Source organism: Anolis sagrei, chromosome 6, assembly GCF_037176765.1.
Source record: "Anolis sagrei isolate rAnoSag1 chromosome 6, rAnoSag1.mat, whole genome shotgun sequence".
Taxonomy (NCBI): Eukaryota; Metazoa; Chordata; class Lepidosauria; order Squamata; family Dactyloidae; genus Anolis; species Anolis sagrei.
The window spans coordinates 86,402,991-86,421,960 of NC_090026.1; the positions used below are offsets into that span (position 1 = coordinate 86,402,991).

Sequence of the window (18,970 nt, forward strand, 5' to 3'; positions counted from 1 at the left end):
AAGTGTCTCTTTCTTAGTTATGTATATTGATAATTTTGGATTTTCAAGTATTTTAGATTTTGAAATGTTGTATAAACCTGTATTATAAGTTTTCTGCAGTAATATGTGCAGCACCTCCTGACATAAGTCATATGTGTGGTTATGTATACAAGTTATATACAGAAATATCTTGACCATTTGACAAAGAATGGTTAGTTGAGAGGTTTTTCCAGCCAAATTCAGTACTGTCTTGTTTCAGGGAGCTATCCATATCCTCAGAGGAATACCCATATAGTTCAAGAGAAGAAATAGAGAAAATAAGGCGGTTCATCAGGGTCCGTAAGAGCAGAAGTGTGATCATTGCATGCAAGTTTCTGAGTCTAAAAAGCCAGGCAGAAAGTTACCAGAGAAAATAGGGCAAGGAACAATCTGAAGTTCGGGTCCTCCCTTTCTGTTCCAACTGTCATTGCTCTGGGCTCTGAGGGACTGAAGTATGGTGAGCATCTGCTGAACTTGATCCCCTCTTGTTTTTCCTTATGTACCATACCTTATTAAATTGTAAGCTTGGGGGTAGAGCATTGTCAAAATAATTATTTGTAAGATGTCATGGGTGTCTTATTAGGTGAAGTGTGGGGTAAAAATACTCAAAATCAATCAACCAACCAACTAATCATGGATATCATACAGTTCCAAATGGAACTACTAGATCTGTTGTGTTGGAGCAAGGAAGTGGCCTTGGCTATGTTTGGCTGGTTGTAAATAATTGCAGGTGGCTTAATTATCTCAGTAATTTCTTTTTAAAGCATGCCAGTACATTCCTGCTCAGTTGCTACTGCTTCTTTCCTATCAGAAGAGTGCAAAGGTTCTTTTTCCTGCTCTTTAGGGTCTCCATGGCATGGCCCAGTCTCTGCTTTCTCAGACCGTCATCCACTTGTGGCTGTGACTGGAGTCTGCCATCTAAGCTCACATCTTTCCCTTTACCTTGTCAGGGCACCTACTCCAGTTAGGACATGACAATGCCCAGCACTTATATTTTTTTTAAAAATGACCCCATTAACTACCATCACAATGTTTGTCAAAAATATGGATTTTTGGACAAACCTAAGCAAAGTTATGTTTCTTCCAGCTTGATGAGCTGCAGTTGACAAAAAAGGTATAGGAAATTGATAATAAAAGTGAAGGATATTTTGGGGTAAGTATGATGAGCTCACACTTCCCTCTCTATTAGTCAGAATATAGTAGAGATAACTCCCGCATGAGTTTCAGTCATCAAAATGATACAACATGAGAGGCAATGCAAGATGAAGAGCAATTTGAACAATTACTCAAATCAAATTGTAAAGACCACAGGTTTCAGAAACAATTCATTCTGGCAGCAGCATCTACTTGAAACTTCTATCTTCTTAGAAAGAAGGTGCATTTCTCCTGCTTTTGGGGGCCTCCTGCTAATTATTGCCTAGGCATGGCTTAATTGTTTTCAAGCTGAATGGGAGACATTTACTCATACTTTGAACCTCTCTCAATTCTCCATCTCTTTTTGCTGGTGTGTGTCTCTGTGGGATGTAGAGTATAAGATAAGATAAATAAGTGGTTCTCAAACCGTGGGTTCCCAGGTGTTTTGGTCTACAACTCCCAGAAATCCCAGCCAGTTTACCACTGTTAGGATTTCTGGGAGTTAAAGGCCAAAACATCTAGCGACTCACAGTTTGAGAACCACTGGATTAGATAGTTATATGGGTTTTGCAAGCATTATGTACTAGTTGTGATGCTTCTTCATAGCATTTCTTATTTACTAATGGAGTCATTGTGTATATTTTAATTGTGTATTTTATAAAATTATCTTTTAAATTAGCTCTGAGTGAGTTGACTTCTATTTGTCTAAAAAGCACTGCTGCCAAGGTCACACGTTTATTTCCATCCATACATACTCAAAGATTGCATGAGTTCATATGTGTAGTTTGAAATCATTCCTGGTAACAATGTATTTAAATAATGGTTTATATTACTTTAACTGTAAAAGCACTGACTCAGAAATAATGAGTTGTGTCTATGTCTTTTCAAATAATTTACTTCCTTTTATTCACAAAGAAGCATATCAAAACTGATAGTTGAAAATCTCATTTGTTCTAATAATACTCAATATTTGTACAAGTTCCATCTGTACCATGGTATTTTTGTGACCAAAAATGGATAATAACTCAATTTTACACAGCACGTAACTGATGTTAGATTGATGCGAAATGTTGTAACTTGTCCAAATTGTACAGCAATTTTCTAGCAGAGCTGTGCCTGAAGACTGCCTTTTTTGACTGCAAGTTAACTTACTTAAGTTAATAAAACTTTCATTTATACTAGCTTTGTTCTGAAAATCTGCAAATGTCTTATTGACTTTAGTCTGAAAACACGTGACTATGTTTTCCAAGAGTCTGGCCTGTTGCATAAAGAATTGCCAATTATTACTGGGGATTAGTACATTTAAATTTCCCTGTTGGGTTCTGAGGCTTTAACATGTAATTACTTAACGTCTTCCCTATAGCTAATGAGATTCATGATTACAGAACTTCAAACACCATAAGATCTGTTATAATAAAACTGTATAAATGTTAGCATGTTACTATATTAAAAATACTATTTGTTCTGTGCTCTGTGCACTAAAGAGAAGACTTTGGAGCTTGAACAAATAACAATGCTGTCTTGTAAATACTAGTGGTCACAGTTAGTTTACTAATTCAAGCCTGATTAATGCTTCAAAATATTTACTATCCAATTTATGAACAGAAAAAGATTTCTGAATTTGCAATAAAGATGGAGATCAGAAGTAGCCACTGGCTTCCATGTCAGAGGACCTTCATGCGCCAAATGGGTCCAGCACCTTGGGCAGCCATTTTGAAAAGTGGAATAAAACCTAGAATGGCTTTACTGTATCATAGACATGAAAACCTTTGTCCAAACATGATGAAGGACTTTTGACTGCTTTGTGTTAGCATGCTTTTCCATTATAACTGTGGCTCATACTTGGTTTAGCAATACAACCAATGAAAATTAGTAATGGAGCAATCTGTGGCAATTATGAAACTACAAATAGGAAATGTGTGCATTAATGCTCTCCCAGAATGGATTCACAGCAAAGGGAAAATTCAGATACCTATCAATATGATCTAACCTCTTCTTTCAGTTTATGTATGTGTCCCACATTTTTGAAATAATAGAAGTATTTAAACATGGTTCTATATCTTGATTAGAAATTATGGCGTCCATGCTACCTTCCAGTTCTGCTGCACTACATTGTACAAGGACATACCTTGGTGTCCACAGAATGAGTTTCCTGATATTGAGGGAAGAATCAGAGAACCAAGTTTTTGCCAACAGTGGGGCCCTTTATATGGTAGGCTCTCATTTAACTGGAACACATGGGGATTGGTAGATGCTGGATAAATGTAGTTTCTGGTTGTGTAAGCGTTACTATTAAAAAAAAGTCTAACTATATCCCATACTATCCCATACCCCAAACTCTGTATTGACTTGATATTAATATTTAAATGCAGTAATTAAAAAATAAAGACAAATTTAATATCACACAGTTTTAATATATTATAAAAACAGCTTTGTGAATGCAGTATTCTTTCTGTTTTGCCTATAGCTTGAGAGTTCCAGTTAACTGAGAATCTACTGTATGGATCAGATATTTTGGAAAAAAACACCCTGAAAGGGTGATAAAAGAATAGCACTTCATACACATTGTAAAGTACTTCCTTGTCAGCCAATCTGTATCAATTACCACATGCACAAACTTAATAACCATCTAAGGTGCTGGCTGTTTGCTGTCACTATGTGAGAAACCCAATTATGCACATTGTGTCTAAGTGAAGCCATTGACCTAAATCTAGTTGTTAGACCCAATTAGACCATATCCACAGCATCCATGAAACAGAAGCTTTGACCTACTCCTTTGTAGATAAATCTGTAGATCTACTCTAGTTGACAGTAACAATTGAATTTATATGGTTTAAATTCTGCATGTATGTTGTGTGCATCACTGATTGATCTTTCTTTTGGTTATATTAGAAATCATGAAGAAACCCTGGAGTCCTAGTGCATCCCAAGACAACGTTCCCTGTACTGCAGATTTTTCTTGTTTGCATGAAAGAGAAGGTGAGCCAGAATTAACATCTGATGACAGCGAGGAGAAAAAAGAAAGCGAGAAGAAACATGCCAGTTTTACTTTATGCAATGTATGCAACATTCAGTTGAACTCTCCTGCTCAGGCACAGATCCACTACAATGGCAAATCACACCAGAAAAGACTAAAACAGATCAGCAATGGGAATCTAAAAAATGATCATGGTAAGCTTTTTGCTATTTTCCATGTTGTGATGGCTGTTTATGCCTACCAGATTTATTTTGAAGCTGTATCTGCTGTAATTTTGAAATAGTGGTTGATTCAGTTTTGGTGCCATCGTGATGCATTGCATGATTTGCACAATTCCGATATGATTTAAAACCCAACTGCATTCTCTGGTGGCTGTCAAGCTGCAGATTCTGGAACTGGTTTAAGGCCATCTCCTGTGGTTGAGGTAATTATTTTCCTGGCCTGGAACTTGTTGCATAAATGACAATCTAATAATGTCCAAATTAAACTGGTTTCTGCCAAACTGGTTCCAAACCGAAGTGGTCAGTGTGGAAGGGTCTTCTGTCATTAGGTAGCAAGCCCTGGATCCTAATCCAGTGGCACCTTTTTACTTATGTAAAAATATAGAAAGTGGATGGGAACAGAAACTAGAAATGATATTAAAGCTCTCAGAATTTTCTAAACATCTATTGCCATACTAGTTGGGGAAATCATAGCAGCTGAAATGAAAAAGGTAACTTTTGGAGCTTTGAACATGGAACATTCATTCAGACGCCTATTTAACTACTCATTTCAGTACTTTGTATTATTTTCCACAACATATGTATTGAGATAATAATCCTAATTCACATCTCAATTTATATTCTGCAACAATTGGATGTGTATTATCTGCCAAAAATATTATTGTGACACACTGACTAGAAATTGCATTACAACAGTAGAATGGGAAGACAGAAAACATTACTACAGTTGTTTTGGTGTCTCTTATGTCATGTCATCCCTTGCATTTTGAGTGGCAACACAGAGGTTCCAAGGGCTTTTTTTATAATCAGTGATTCTGTCAGATAGTCAAAACACCGGATAGATGTTTGACAGAGTGAAGTAAAAATATTCACAATGTGATTCCTTATTAGTTGGAAACAATAGGGACCAGTTGGGATGGTGCAGGGAGGAAAGAAAAGAGAATGTTACAAGAACTAAGATCTTTGCAAGAGATATTTTCCCCTTAGAAAATCCCTATTTAAAGTTGCAAACTTTTGCTCTCCCACCAGTGAAATCATGAGATAACACCACAGTGTGGGTTAACTATGGGCAATGAGGCTAACAGTGAAGGTATTGGTTTTATATGTTTTTAAATGTTTTAATGTATGTATTTTATAATTTTTTTAAATGTATATTGTTAAGGCATCAAATGGCTACTTGGTTGTAAACCGCCTTGAGTCACCTCCGAATTCAAGAAAGGTGGGGTAGAAATATCGTAAATAAATAAATAATGTGTTACCAGTCAATTTCAGTGTCATCTACAAACCAAATTTAAGGATTTAAACATAAATTTGAATTTGTACATGAATTTGAACTTACACTTAAATTTGTTATGTTATAACATGAGACAGTGGCCTTCAGAGACCACATCATCCTCCACCAAGGGTGAGACACCACAGTAGCTGGATGCAACCCACATGTTGCTCCCAAGGGGACCCATCAAGTAAACGGATGGAGAATTTTGCTTCAATCTCCCCCTCCTGTGGTGCACACCTATATGTACCTGTGCCTATTACACACTTGAAGCCTATTTAGGACCCTCTCACCCAATTTGCCATGGATTAACAGTGTAGGGTAGGTGAGCCACCCCCCGCTTCCTGGGAACTTAAGGGAGAAAAAAATCCTACCTGGCCCTGTTGGTGTCCCTTGTAAAGTACACTGCAGAGTTTGTGGGTGGGTGGGTCAGCATCGTTGAGGAAGTAAAGTGGGCAGTGAGTGCACTCTGACTGGCCCTGCTGATGTGGTTCAGCCAGATGGCAATGAGGGGATTGGGGTTTTGGGGCCTGTTGGTCTATAAATGAGGAAATGGAGGGGGTTTTAGAGCAAAATGCTATTTCTGAGAGAGTTTTAGAACAAGATGCTGTTTCTGAGGTGTGAAAGTATAACTGTTTTAGAATCCAACAGATAGGGAGAGGAGGATAACATCACCTCATCTGAGGGAGCAGCTGACTTAGACAGTGATATCAGGCTGCTTCTAAGGGGCAGAGATTCAGGTGCTGAAAGTCAGAAAGAATCCATGAGAAAGAGAGGCTGAAGCATACCCCTCAAGGTCAAAGAAATGTGTTCATGTCTTGCAGTCCTTAAATTAGAAAGAGCTCTGTTGGGAGTTTAGATGAAGCAATGTCGCTATTCATGGAAGGAACTCCTGTCTCGTTCCTATCTCAAGCTTTTGTTCAAGACCGTAGATTTATGCTCATGTTTTTGCTCTTTGTTACCTTTGGATTCCTGCTCATGTTTTGCTCCTTGTTTACTGGATTTATTTTAGGATTCATGTTCATCTTTTAATCCTTGCTTCCTGGATTTTTTCTCATTTTTGGACTCTGGTGACTCCTGCTCTCTGAAGCAGCTTTGAGCTGTTTGGATTATTGCCTTGTGACTTGCTTCCTTTATTATCCCATTGGATTATTACCCTTCCTTTTGCTTATGGTGTTTTCCCCTTCTTATATGTGTCTTTATCAATAAACTGTTTATTGTCACATGTGGCTTCCTGGTGAGTGCTGTGAGCAAGGTGAACTCCTGCTGAGGTGCAACACCCACCCACAACGAATCCCAGACAGGACTATTTTGTCTTTCCCTTCACTGGAAGCGAGCAAAGCGCTTCCCCACTCTCATGCTGAGGGCAAGAAAGGAATTGCTCTCCCACCTGTGAAATCATGAGACAACACCACCGTGTGGGTTAACTATGGGCAACTTTTATTATATGTTACCAATCAATTTCTGTGTGATCTACCAATCAAATTTAAGCAAGAGATATTTTCCCCTTCAATCCTTATTTATAGTTGCAAACTGGAAATGATAGAATATGTTGTCTAGCTCCAGATCTGGCATAAAGTCTTTTCAGAAGATACTCTTGGATTATGTGCCCTTAGGAAAAAAAATCTAATGTAGAGTTTGTAATGAGTTACAAAAACAAAATGTATTTTCTGTTAATGCTATATATTAGCTGGTAGAAAATAATGGCATGATAAAAATGCTAGAAATTTTCCATTTCTTTTATGAATCTTATAGTAATCATTTTGTTCCTTTGAACAGGGAAGTAAAATATATTGAGACATTTTAGCTACAGCAGGTAAATATTTTCGTCTTCCTTCACAAGGAAAAAGATGTTATCAGTGACATGTCTATTAAAGTGTGGATCTGGTGGAAAAACATACAACTTCAGGAGATAGATAGATAGATATATAATCATGGACGACCACTGCCTATACCTTTTTCACAGTTGAGAGCAACATAGAGCCTTCTGGATGTTATTGGACAGTAAGTTCCAGTACTAAGAGCATTAGCATTTCATATACTAATGACGATCTGGGTGAGGGCAAACAAATTAAAACTGAATCCAGAAAAGACAAAGATACTTCTGGTCAGTAGTAAGGCCGAAAAGGGCATAGGATTACAGCCTGTGTTGGATGGGGTTACAGTCCCTCTGAAGACACAGGTTCGCAGCTTGGGTGTGATCCTGGACTCACTGCTGAGCCTAAAACCCCAGGTTTCGGTGGTGACCAGGGGAGCATTTGCACAGTTAAACTTGTGCGCCAGCTGTGCCCGTACCTTGGGAAGTCTGACTTGGCCACAGTAGTCCATGCTCTGGTTACATCCTGTATAGACTACTGCAATGCACTCTTAGTGGGGGTGCCTTTGAAGACTGTCTTGCAGCCTCAAATGGTCCAACAAACGGCAGCCAGATTGCTAACAGGAGTGGTGCTCAGGGAGTGTACAACTCCTCTGTTGCACCAGCTCCACTGGCTGCTAGTTTGCTACCAGGCACAATTCAAAGTGCTGGCTTTAGCCTATAAAGCCCTAAACCGTTCTGGCCCAACGTACATGTCTGAATGCATCTCTCCTTATGAACCATCTAGGACCTTAAGATTGTCTGGGGAGGCACTGCTCTCGTTACCGCTTTTGTCACAAGTACGTTTGGCGGAGACGAGAGACAGGGTGTTCTCAGTGGTGGCCCCTTGGCTGTGGAACGCTCTTCCTATAGATATTAGATCGGCCACCTCCCTTTTAACATTCCAGCAAAAAGTCAAGATGTGGCTTTTTGAACAAGCGTTTGCAAATGCAGAGTAATTGATGTAGGAAAATGGAACGACTAGACAATGAGTCCGGATGTTTTTAACAAGGAGACACTATGAATTGTTTAGATTTTATTATATGTTATGTTTTTAATTATATTTATGTCATTGTAAGCATTGAATTTTGCCCTGTTAATCGCCTTGAGTTGCCTCCAGGCTGAGAAAGGTAGTGTACAAAAACAGTAGATAAATAAATATACACCTGTTTTGTGGCCTGAAGGAGTGTATTTCTTACAATAATCTGCCACTTTATTTATGCTTTCAAAACATAATAACTCTCTGTTGGTCCATCCTTGATTCAGCAAAGATCCCTGTGCAAATAAATTTTATACTTTGATCTCTGTTTTCTGCACGAACTCTTTTGCTGTCCTCTTTGTTCCAAATGCCTTTTCTCAGCATCAGTCTTCTAGGATTCTTATAAATCCCCTTCCTGCAGCTTGTACACATGTGCTGTCTATCAATCAAGTGTTCTTTTTACACTGGTGTTTAAACAGAATGATCAGTGTTCACCGTTGTTTTGCATTTGTTGCCATACTTCTTAGCTTTTATTGTGAAACAACCACATTAACTTTCCAGAGTATTTTGATAAGCAATAGTTATATTTAACTGCAATTAATTGACAGCAGTAGTAATAGGTTCCAACCTCCCAGTGGCTGTACCTGAGAATGTCCTAAATATGAAATAGCCTCAGATTCATGCATGTGATACTAAGCCATAACATGTAATGTTTTCATAGTGAAGCCAATTTATTCCTATTTGCTTGAAAGTACTATTGAAAGTACCATTCAAGATCTGTATATTTAGCAGTTTTTCCAACAAGAGCCATTCATTGCATGGAAAACTGCTCACCATTATACACTGATCTTGAAGGATTGACCTCATTCCCGTTTGTATTTCATCTATTTAGTTTGTTCAGCCTGAAGGCACAGCCTTTCTGTTTTTTTAATTGATGCAAACCAGTTTGGAAGATAATGATTATCTGTAAAGGAAGAGGACAGTAAATAGATAGATAATCAATAAATTAGAAGCCTAAGGGTTTTTATACTCTAATGTGTGTGTATGTTCCTTCTAGATCCATTTTTCTCCTTTTACTATCATAGTGCTTTTTCTTATCCTAAATGTGCCATTGTCAGGACTCTCTTCGTATTTCCCTGACTTCAAATATTTCTGCTGACAGGTAGGCACTGAACACTCTGTTCTAATTTTATCAGCTACAGTGCTGTACTTCAGTTTCTCCTTTAAATATACTTATTCTACAAAGACTCAAAACCCTCCACAACTTGCCAAAACTATTTTAGAATTTATACTACCTTGGAACAGAACTGAATAGTGTTTGAAATGTAAGATGCTGAGTTGTGATTCACCAGACACTGAAATGTTTTTCAAAAAAACCAAAAATGCACTTTCATAGACCTCACAGTTGGTTAAAGAAAATATTGCATTCTAAGGTTAAGTGAATATCTTGAATAGACGTGTACTATATTATTCATTTTGCTAAAAATGTGGGTAAATGTTGGTGGGGGGGGGGGTCAAGGGGACAGGGACAGTTGTATCTGCTTGAATTATTTCAGTATGGTTGGCTTTATTTCTGGCATAATTCTGCTTATCTCAATGACTTTATATATGTCTCTCCAGCTTATGAGAATCAGTCTTTTTTGCATTTCTAAATATTTTAGCACTGAAATTGTTTTGTGCTTTGGATTCTGCTATTAAGAAATGACAAGAGAATGATAACCACTCCCTTGCCCCTTATACAATTGAATAAATACTGTCTGTAAATTTTATTGTTTTTTTAGAAGTAACTTGATCAATTGCACATAGATTTCACAATAGTTTTGCAAAGCTATTGTTATCATCCTTTCCTGAAACTCATATCTACTTTGCTTTTGTTCCTCCTATTCACTGACCATAATTGCCTATTAATAACTGATTTAATTCAGACAAAGACCTGTTGGATATTTTACTCTTGAATCTTAGGATGGGATTTCCGATTGTGTTCCTTAAACAGAGTGATGTTGAACTTAAGACTTCTTGCCAAGTATTTTGATTGTTGCAACCAAAGCACCTTCAGGGGATAGCATTGTTAGAAATCAGTGCAGCTTTCCTGACAAAGCTTTATTGTTTTGCTATTTGGTGAACTGTAAAATTTGTGTAGTGAAAGATTTAAAGCACTGTTAAAGAATTCCAAAGAGACTATTTGCTTTCCTGTTTAAATGCTAAAAATTAAGACTGTAGATTTTTTTTGGAGTAAATTGGGCATGGTAATGAACTGTTTTATTCAATTAGCTTACTGTGGGAGGTGATTATGAGGCTAGGGAATTTACTGACAGACTTTATTTTTGTCTCTTCCATGCTTTAACAACTAGGGCAGTTTCCACTTCAGGGTTCAGTTTTATAATTGTTAAATGGAAAAGATATTGGTACTGAGATTTACTTCAAGGACAGCCCCATTGTAAAGTAGTCAAATTTGGAAGTTACTAGAACATGTGCTACTCTCTAGTTAACAGCTTCTCAAACAATGGGTCGGGACCCCTAATGGGATTACCATAACTGTATGTTAGGTTCACCTTCCTGTCTCTCCTGTGAACAAGCTCTTTGTTTTCCCTTCACTCTCATGCACCTCTCTCTGCCTTCTCTTTTTCTCTCATGCCTGGTGCCTGCACCTCTCTCTGCTTTCCCTCCTCTCTCTCTCTCTCTCTCTCGACTCTTTCTGCTTTCCCTTTTCTGCACACTCTTTCTGCTTTCTCTTCTCTCTCCCCCCCTCTCATACTTGAGGTCACAGAAACATTTATTGCATAAAAAGGGGGCACAGCTCAAACAAGGTTAAGAAGTTATTTTCTAGTTGAAGCTGGCTCTAAGCACACTGATATAGAGTCCTTTTGGTTTTCAGTGGAAGAGGTGGTTGTGGCAGAACTTCTGCTTTATAGACTTGCTTCTGCAGGAACACTGCTGCTTCATCCAAGACAGGTCACTTACCAAGTTCCTGAGCCTGGGAATCACCAGTCCACAGAGCCCCCTGTTATTGTGATTCAGCTTTAAGTTTATTGTGTCTACTTAAGCTTATTGTCTCATTGCAACATCCACATGCTGTTGGAGCATCAGCTGACTGACAATAAGAAAACATTGAGCTGAATTTTATTATTATGAAGGTAGACTTCCCCAAAACTCCCAATGAGCACTGGCTTCATATAGATATTATACAAAAGGTAGATGCCATGGACTCCTCCAGCACCCCACAACTTAATCACAATCTCCAACTTGGAGTTTCCACTGTCAGTGTCTGGAATCAGCCCTGTACTTAAGAGGAGAACCACCACAACACAGCGCCTCCTACTCCCTTCTGCAGAATAGTTCAACAAGGGGCCATGATAAATGATAATGAAAAAACAGTGAGAAATCCCAAAAGGATATAAACAAGTAGTAAGCAAAAACTTGAATACATGATGACCATATATTTGTTTATGTGGAGTCAATATCTACAATATATGTTCATATATGACTAGATTGTCTGATTAATAAATGATAGATAATAATAATAATAATAATAATAATAATAATAATCTTTATTTATATACTGCTTTATCTCCCCTAGGGGACTCAGGGTAGTTTCCACGTAGGCAAAATAACAGAGAAAACATACAGAGTAACCATTTAAAACATAAGCAGAAAATTATCAACATAAACATATATATTAAAACCAGTTCCAACACTATTCTATAGTGCAAAATAAGCTACCAGGGGCCAGACTTTCATAGTGGGCCTAGACAGTTTGAGAGGGCTGAGCCGAGGCTAGTGTAGAGAAAACCTAGGGCTGAGGGAATGGGTAAAGTGCAAGGACTGGTCCCAACAATGCCCACTGTGGGCCTGGGGCTACTCATTTCCAGGGTCTGTTAAAGAACTATAAATTGGTCTGTATCAGGGCAAGTACCTCGAGATGACAGAGGACTGGGGTAGTGGATAAAGTGCAAGGCCGAGTCCTGATGGCCTGGGACCTGGGACTTGTGGCTGGTCATTTTCAAACACCTGATGAAACCACCAAGTCTTCAGGTTCTTGCGAAAAGGGGAGAGTGATGGGGGCTGTCTTATCTCTCTGGGTAGTGAATGTTTGATTTTCTAATACTGAAGTGTGACACTTCTAGGTATAGAAAGCACATGGAGGGTTCAATCATATCATAGGAATATAGTTTAGAAAAACACATGAAATTGGATATCGAATATTTTTCTAATATTAATCTTAAAATTGATTCATTATTATGCCTTCAGCAAGGAGGAACCGTTGTACACCCATAGCATATGCAACAAGGCAGCATTATCTACATTAAATCTCTAGACTTTCCCAAAGTGCCAATATCTTTCTAAAAAGATATAGTGATGTCCAGTATAACTAACACAACTGCTGTACATAAAAAAAATCCTAGTGTAAGTTTTTAGATACTGATGCAATTTTAAATATTGAAGCAATGAAGATTTTAGATATTGAGGTAAGTTTCCATTGGCAAATATGTACTGGACAATCTAAGTCTTTAATCCACTTAATTCTAACTTCATTGACATCAAATTTAGTGTTTTCCAACAACCTATAGTTATTGGCTTTAGTTATCTGCAGATACAATTAGTGCTTTCAATATACCATGAGTGGCTGGGACACTGAGAGGAAGTGACCTATCTGTGGACACTAAAACATGTAATTATATATACTGCTGTGGTGCACCAGAGACTATGTGGCATATGGACTGCAAAATGGCAAGATTGAAATAGGAAGTTTTGTCCAGTCAATTAATGTTTAACTACCTAAATAACAACACTATACATTATCATTATTTTTTATTAAATTGCAGTACCATTAATTTTAATGACTTATTTACAAGATGTATGATTTGCTAAAAAAGTTTTAAACTGGTCTTAATGTGGCACATTAATCACAGAAGAGACTGCTGATATATTATGCTATAATGTATGTTCATTTGTGAAAGAATAGCACTGCAAATATAAAAATAAAGAAGTGTTCCTAATTATTTATTGTGTTCAATCTGAAAATTCAATGCTAAAGTTATTTTTTTAGTCTGTTGTTCTATGATTAGTGGAAGCCTAATGCTTTCCAGTAATTTATACATGTGGAACGTATTGATTCAGAACTCCATTATATACTGGTTTCAAGTATTCCTTGTGGGAAAAGACAAATTTTACACATGCTTTGTTTCAGCATACGGCAATCCCCCCCTCCCCGGTCATGAGACAAACCCACACTAGTGGTCCTTGAAATGTCAGGCACCAAAGAGTATCTAACACTTATACAAAGCTTTGAAATATTTCATGTGAATACTGTGTTTTAAAAATAGGTATCATAGTATTTCATTTTGTTTTATGTGATTTTTATCTTCAACTCTTTTGATGTCAATGATCCTTGAAACATACAGATGGTTATACTGTAGCTAAGAAAGCCAAAGAAAATATATTTGAAGTGACTGGTATGCTATATGATATATAATACTGACACACAAAGCTGGCATTTTAAGACTTACTACCCATAAATAGTGTCTGGAGAACAGTTCTAAACTTGTAAAGTTGTATGGACATTGCAGATTAAGTTTGCATTACTTAAAAGAAAATCCTCAAAACACTATTAGCTCCAACTCTAATGACCTGCTAAGTAGATTGAAGCAATCCAATATAAACAACTTGAAAGCTCAAAGCTATGAAGGGATTTTGTTACCATCACAAGTAGTTTTAAAAAGAGAGCCAGCACTTTTTATTGTTCTTGGAGGTTCACTTTTTTTTCTTTAGAGATGTCCGTCAGGTTTTTAAAAATTATTTGGTTTGTGAAAATTTGACCTGAATTAATTAAGTCAGGACTGTTTCATTTTAAAACATTTCAGTAGGATATCATCTCAATATTTTATCTTCTTCCCCTATCTAGAATGTGAGGTTAAGCTCTAATTTCATGAGTGAAAATTGAATGTTTTATTACTATTCTTCTGTTGCTTTTACAGATTACAGGTATCCAAATACAACATATTCAGTATAATACGTAGACCAAAAATGACTTTCTGCCCCTAGTTCTCTAGTCCTAACTGTAGGTAAGTCCCACTATCTTAAATTATTACTTCCAAATTATATAAAATCAAATTAGAGGACTGAAAAAATAATAGTGTATACAGGCAGACTCCAAGTTACAATCATCCGACATACAAGTGACTCATAGTTAAGAACAGGGGTGAGAGAATAGGAAGTGAGAGAACGCTATCCCTAGGAAGGGAAATTCTCTCCTGAAAAAGTTATCATGGGGAAAAGTTGTCCCCATGGAAGCTTTATCACCAATCCATGTTTCTGTAGGGGTTCAGCCTGCAATTGTTTCTTTGCCTCAGGCTCCTGAGTTAAATGATCAAGGTTCTGCAGAGGTTTCTATACCTGAGTCTGCAGAGGTTTCAATGCCTGAGTTAAATTACCAAGTTCCTACAGACTCACAGTGGTTTGGAAATGGGGGTTTTGGTCAGGAGAGTGCTGTTAGCCAGAATGAAGATAAGGATTCTGGGATAGTTAACCACCCTGCTGTAGATGTGCTTGTACATGCAGAAAAAAAGGCTGAAAGAGACTTTGAGCAGTCAAGGTCAGAATATGAAAGAATGCAGTAATTGGCAAACCAAGGGAGGATCAGACAATCTTTGATAGGAGAAGTCAAATCAGTCTACATCGCCACCTGGAAGGGGGTAGAAGATGATCTAAAAGATTAAGAGAAAAAAGAGTTCGGGAAGAGGTTTCCCAAGGGAAATGGAAAGCTTTTCCCATGGCTTTTTGAATAAATATAGGGCCTTTGAAACTGTAACTTTCAGTGAGACCAATGTTTGGAATGGAAGAGCATCATGGCTTCATGTTCATTCATGCTGAGATTCCAGTTTGTTTTTTTCCTTGGATCTATGTTCATGTCTTTGGGTTTAATTGCTCAAGTTTGTTCCTGAATCATTGTGGGACTTTGAATTCTTGGACTATTCTGGACTCACAGATTATAGTTCCTGTGGATTATGTCTTGGATTTTGGGACATTTCTGTTTCTTGAGTTTGATGCTTGCTTTATTGCTTACTTTGCTTAACTGACTTTATGAACAATATTCTATTATAATTTTGAACTTCCTTTATTCTTTTGCTGAAGCTATTTTTATTCTTCAATTAACTGTTTGCTTGTAAGAACTTTGTGTGGTTCTGAGTTCAAAGGTGCATCCCCAGCCTTGGTGTGCAACAGTTTCCACATCTAGCCATATTTTCAAAGATGGAAGGCTGAAACTAAATGTGAATGTGTCCACATTTAAAGACCCAACCCAGGGCAGGTATAAATTTTGTAAGCTCACCATAGCAATGTATCAATATTAGAGCTACACTTTACTCCACAGCTGGTGTAGCTGCCCTGATCCAAAAGGAAGGCCCTCCATTCTGAATGGATGGAGTCAAGCTTATACTCCAGCTATTTGACAGAGTGTAACTGATCATGAATCTACTTAGACTCTGAAATGCACAAGAGAGGGCTGTGTTTAAGTCCCATCACTTTCATCTTCAAAGTCATTGAAAAAGACCTGTTTTGTAGGAATGGCTTCAGACTTTGGAGCCTCCTCCCTAAAGACTAAAAAGACTAGAATCTCTTTGATGTCTTTCTGATAGCAGGTGGAAACATTTTCTTTATTTAGACAGGCGTTCAAAATGGACAGCTGGTTAAGAAAGGGTATTGTTTTATTTTTCATTATACTGTTTTATTTTCTTAATTTTTTAGAATATATGTTTTATATTGTTTTAATATGGATAATAGATTAATTCTATTTTAAAGTTTTCTTTTTCTTAATTCTTTAATTATATTGAAATACTTTTCTTCTGTAGGTATTTTGTATTTCAATCTGAAAGCAAGATATCAATAAACATTATAATGACGGCAATGTTGATGATGATAATCAGCAGCAGCTTGCCCTCACTATTGCAGCAAACTGGTACCTAGTAAGGCAGTATTGGTCAACATATACAAACATAGGTCACTAGGAACCGCTTTTTGAGACCTCCATTTGGGCAAGGATATGTGACTACTGTTTGTAGCACTAAGCCTATAATTCCACCCAATTATCACAGTTTGACCTTCTTACCAGCTACTTCACTTCCTTGGCTCTGTCCTCTGTCTTCAACACATTTTTAACTGGACAAACTTTTTAATTGCACAGATTCTAGCTCACTAAAACATTAGTCTCTCCTATGTGTAAAGGCAGCATAACTTTTTTCTTTATTCACATGGAATATGGATAGGGTGGGAAAGACCATCACAAATGTCCTAGTTCCCTCTTGTTTAAGAAGCTCCACAGGGCTCAAGAAAACAACTAGCCTTATTTAAAAACAAGATGGCCATCACATCATTAATCATGGTGTGTGGAGCAATGCCTTGTGCTTTTAACCAAGCCAAGTACTTCAGAATTTAAAGTGCTAAAGCCAACCACCTGGTCCCATTGCCTTCTCTCACCGAGAAGATGAAAAATATGCTCACTACTTTGCTGTAAGATTGAAGGGTTGAGAGGGTAAAGGGATTAAATAGTCCTCTCCTGAAATATCAAAGTCCTTTGGGCAAGTGCTGAATTGCTATCTAATTCTGGTGCCAGAGAATGAAATTTGTCCTACTGAAATCAGACTAAGCATCTGCAGTTCTTTAGCTTAGAATGTAACATGCTGAGAAGGAAATGTTAGCTGACAGGCACACATGGACAAATAGAGAAACCGGCCTCATTATCCTGTCCTATATGTTTATACAGTTCAGAAAAAAAATTAAATCCTGCAAGATATTTGAATCAGTCTAGCTTTCTGGCTAGAATTATACATATCAATAGCCCTGGGCATAAATGCTATACCCAATGCTATCTAATGTACATGGTTCTAAGTGAAAGCAAGTAACCAGATTTAATTAATCTTACCACAGAGAAACACTGTCATGATTTTTTAAAGCCTCCCAGACCCTTGTGTCATTCTTCACACCCTTTGTAATCTTAATGTGATGATGCAGAACATTGACACTGGTTGTAGCTTTGGCATGATAGGCACTGAAAGTTCTCCCTGGTGAAACCACTTGCAGACTAATTTAGGCATCCTAACAAGGTTTACACCTTTTTGAGAGAATGACATAAGAGCAGTTGTTTGATATGTTCCATTCTCTATGGGCAGTCGTCTCTAGGTAGGCAGGAGCTTTCTCATATCTGTCAAAAGAATTTTCACCACCCAGGAAAATGTTTGAAACATGATCTTAAGCTTAGCCTTGTGCTGATCTGATGGATAAGAAATCATCCAAGCCATCTTACATTATACAAATAATCCAGAGAATGGATAATGAACAGAATGCTTACCCTTATCTTCACTGCTTGCACTGAAAGTGTTCAAAGCAGTGTGGAAAGCAGGTCTTATCTACAAATTAGGATCTGTTGAACTTAGAAGCCCAACAGATGGAAGTCATCTGAGTGCATTGGTTGATGAAATTCTGTGTATCATATTTAGCAATAAGGATCTAGGACCACATGACTGCAACAGATTTCGTTCATGATCAAAAGAAGCATATTGGAATGAGCACAATTACACTGAGCTGGCAGTTGCCTTACTTCTATTTCCAGCAAATCCATTACAAAGCATCCTTTCTCCATCTCAGAAACCTTGCTTTTTCCTTTTATGTGAGGGCAACTATTAATAGCTGTGGGTTATCATTGAGTATATCCCATTTTGTGGTTTACTTTCTTAGGCTCTTTGCAAAAGGCTACATCATGCTCAGTGGCAGCCACATTGCCAGCAAGGTTGCAGACTCTCAATATGTCTCCCAAATGGGTGAAATCCTCATCATTCATTTCCTTCTCAGTAGGACAGGGATTACATCCTTCATTAATCTTGAGATTCAAAATGGCAAAGATATCCATACATCACTCTTATCGGTATCCCCTCTTTGATGGTTTTGGACAAATAGATTGCTGATAGACCTTAATTGACATCTGTATTCTTTCCTTTCTTCCACATTGCCTGGGGATTCAATGCTGACTCTCAGATTGACCCAGCCAAACAAATATGGGGCATGCACAGCTACTTACCACTGCAGTTCATCATTAGATGACTTACTCCAGGTCCCATTGCAGTTTCTCCATTGTGTTTCTTTGCTGTTTCACACTGCTCCGAATAGCCTAGTTTTCTTTTTCTAGCTGGTTCATTCCCCTCCCCTCCTCTTCCCCCTTAGAGCTAGTTGAGTTCTATCTATATCTTCCTTTTCAGTATTTAACTTTGAAGCTCATTCACAAAACTATGGTAACTTCCCATATTGGTAGTGCCAGAGTCTATTTAAAATCTCGATCTGCTTTGAGTCTGAGCCTATGAGAACTGTGTTGTCAGAGAACCTGAGCCACTCCCCCTTCTTTCTTTCATCTTATTCAACTTGTGCCTTCTGGATAACCTGACCTGCTTGACTCTAGTTACAAAATGGTGAGATCTGTTGGCTTTGCATAGCCTGTGCAACTTTTAAACCTAAATTTATGGTGCAT

At 37.7% G+C, this 18,970-nt stretch overlaps 1 protein-coding gene across 5 annotated transcripts in view; it reads left to right on the top strand.

Annotated features, from left to right (window-relative positions):
• Positions 1-18,970, top strand: part of ZNF385D (zinc finger protein 385D) — a 460,114-nt gene that overhangs the window by 87,994 nt on the left and 353,150 nt on the right. For all 5 annotated transcript variants that reach the window (XM_060781941.2, XM_060781939.2, XM_060781936.2 and 2 more), the window contains exon 3: positions 4,045-4,323. In XM_060781941.2, the coding sequence (XP_060637924.1) occupies positions 4,050-4,323 (274 nt within the window). In that variant the 5' untranslated portion in view covers positions 4,045-4,049. The remainder of the gene's footprint in view (positions 1-4,044; positions 4,324-18,970) is intronic.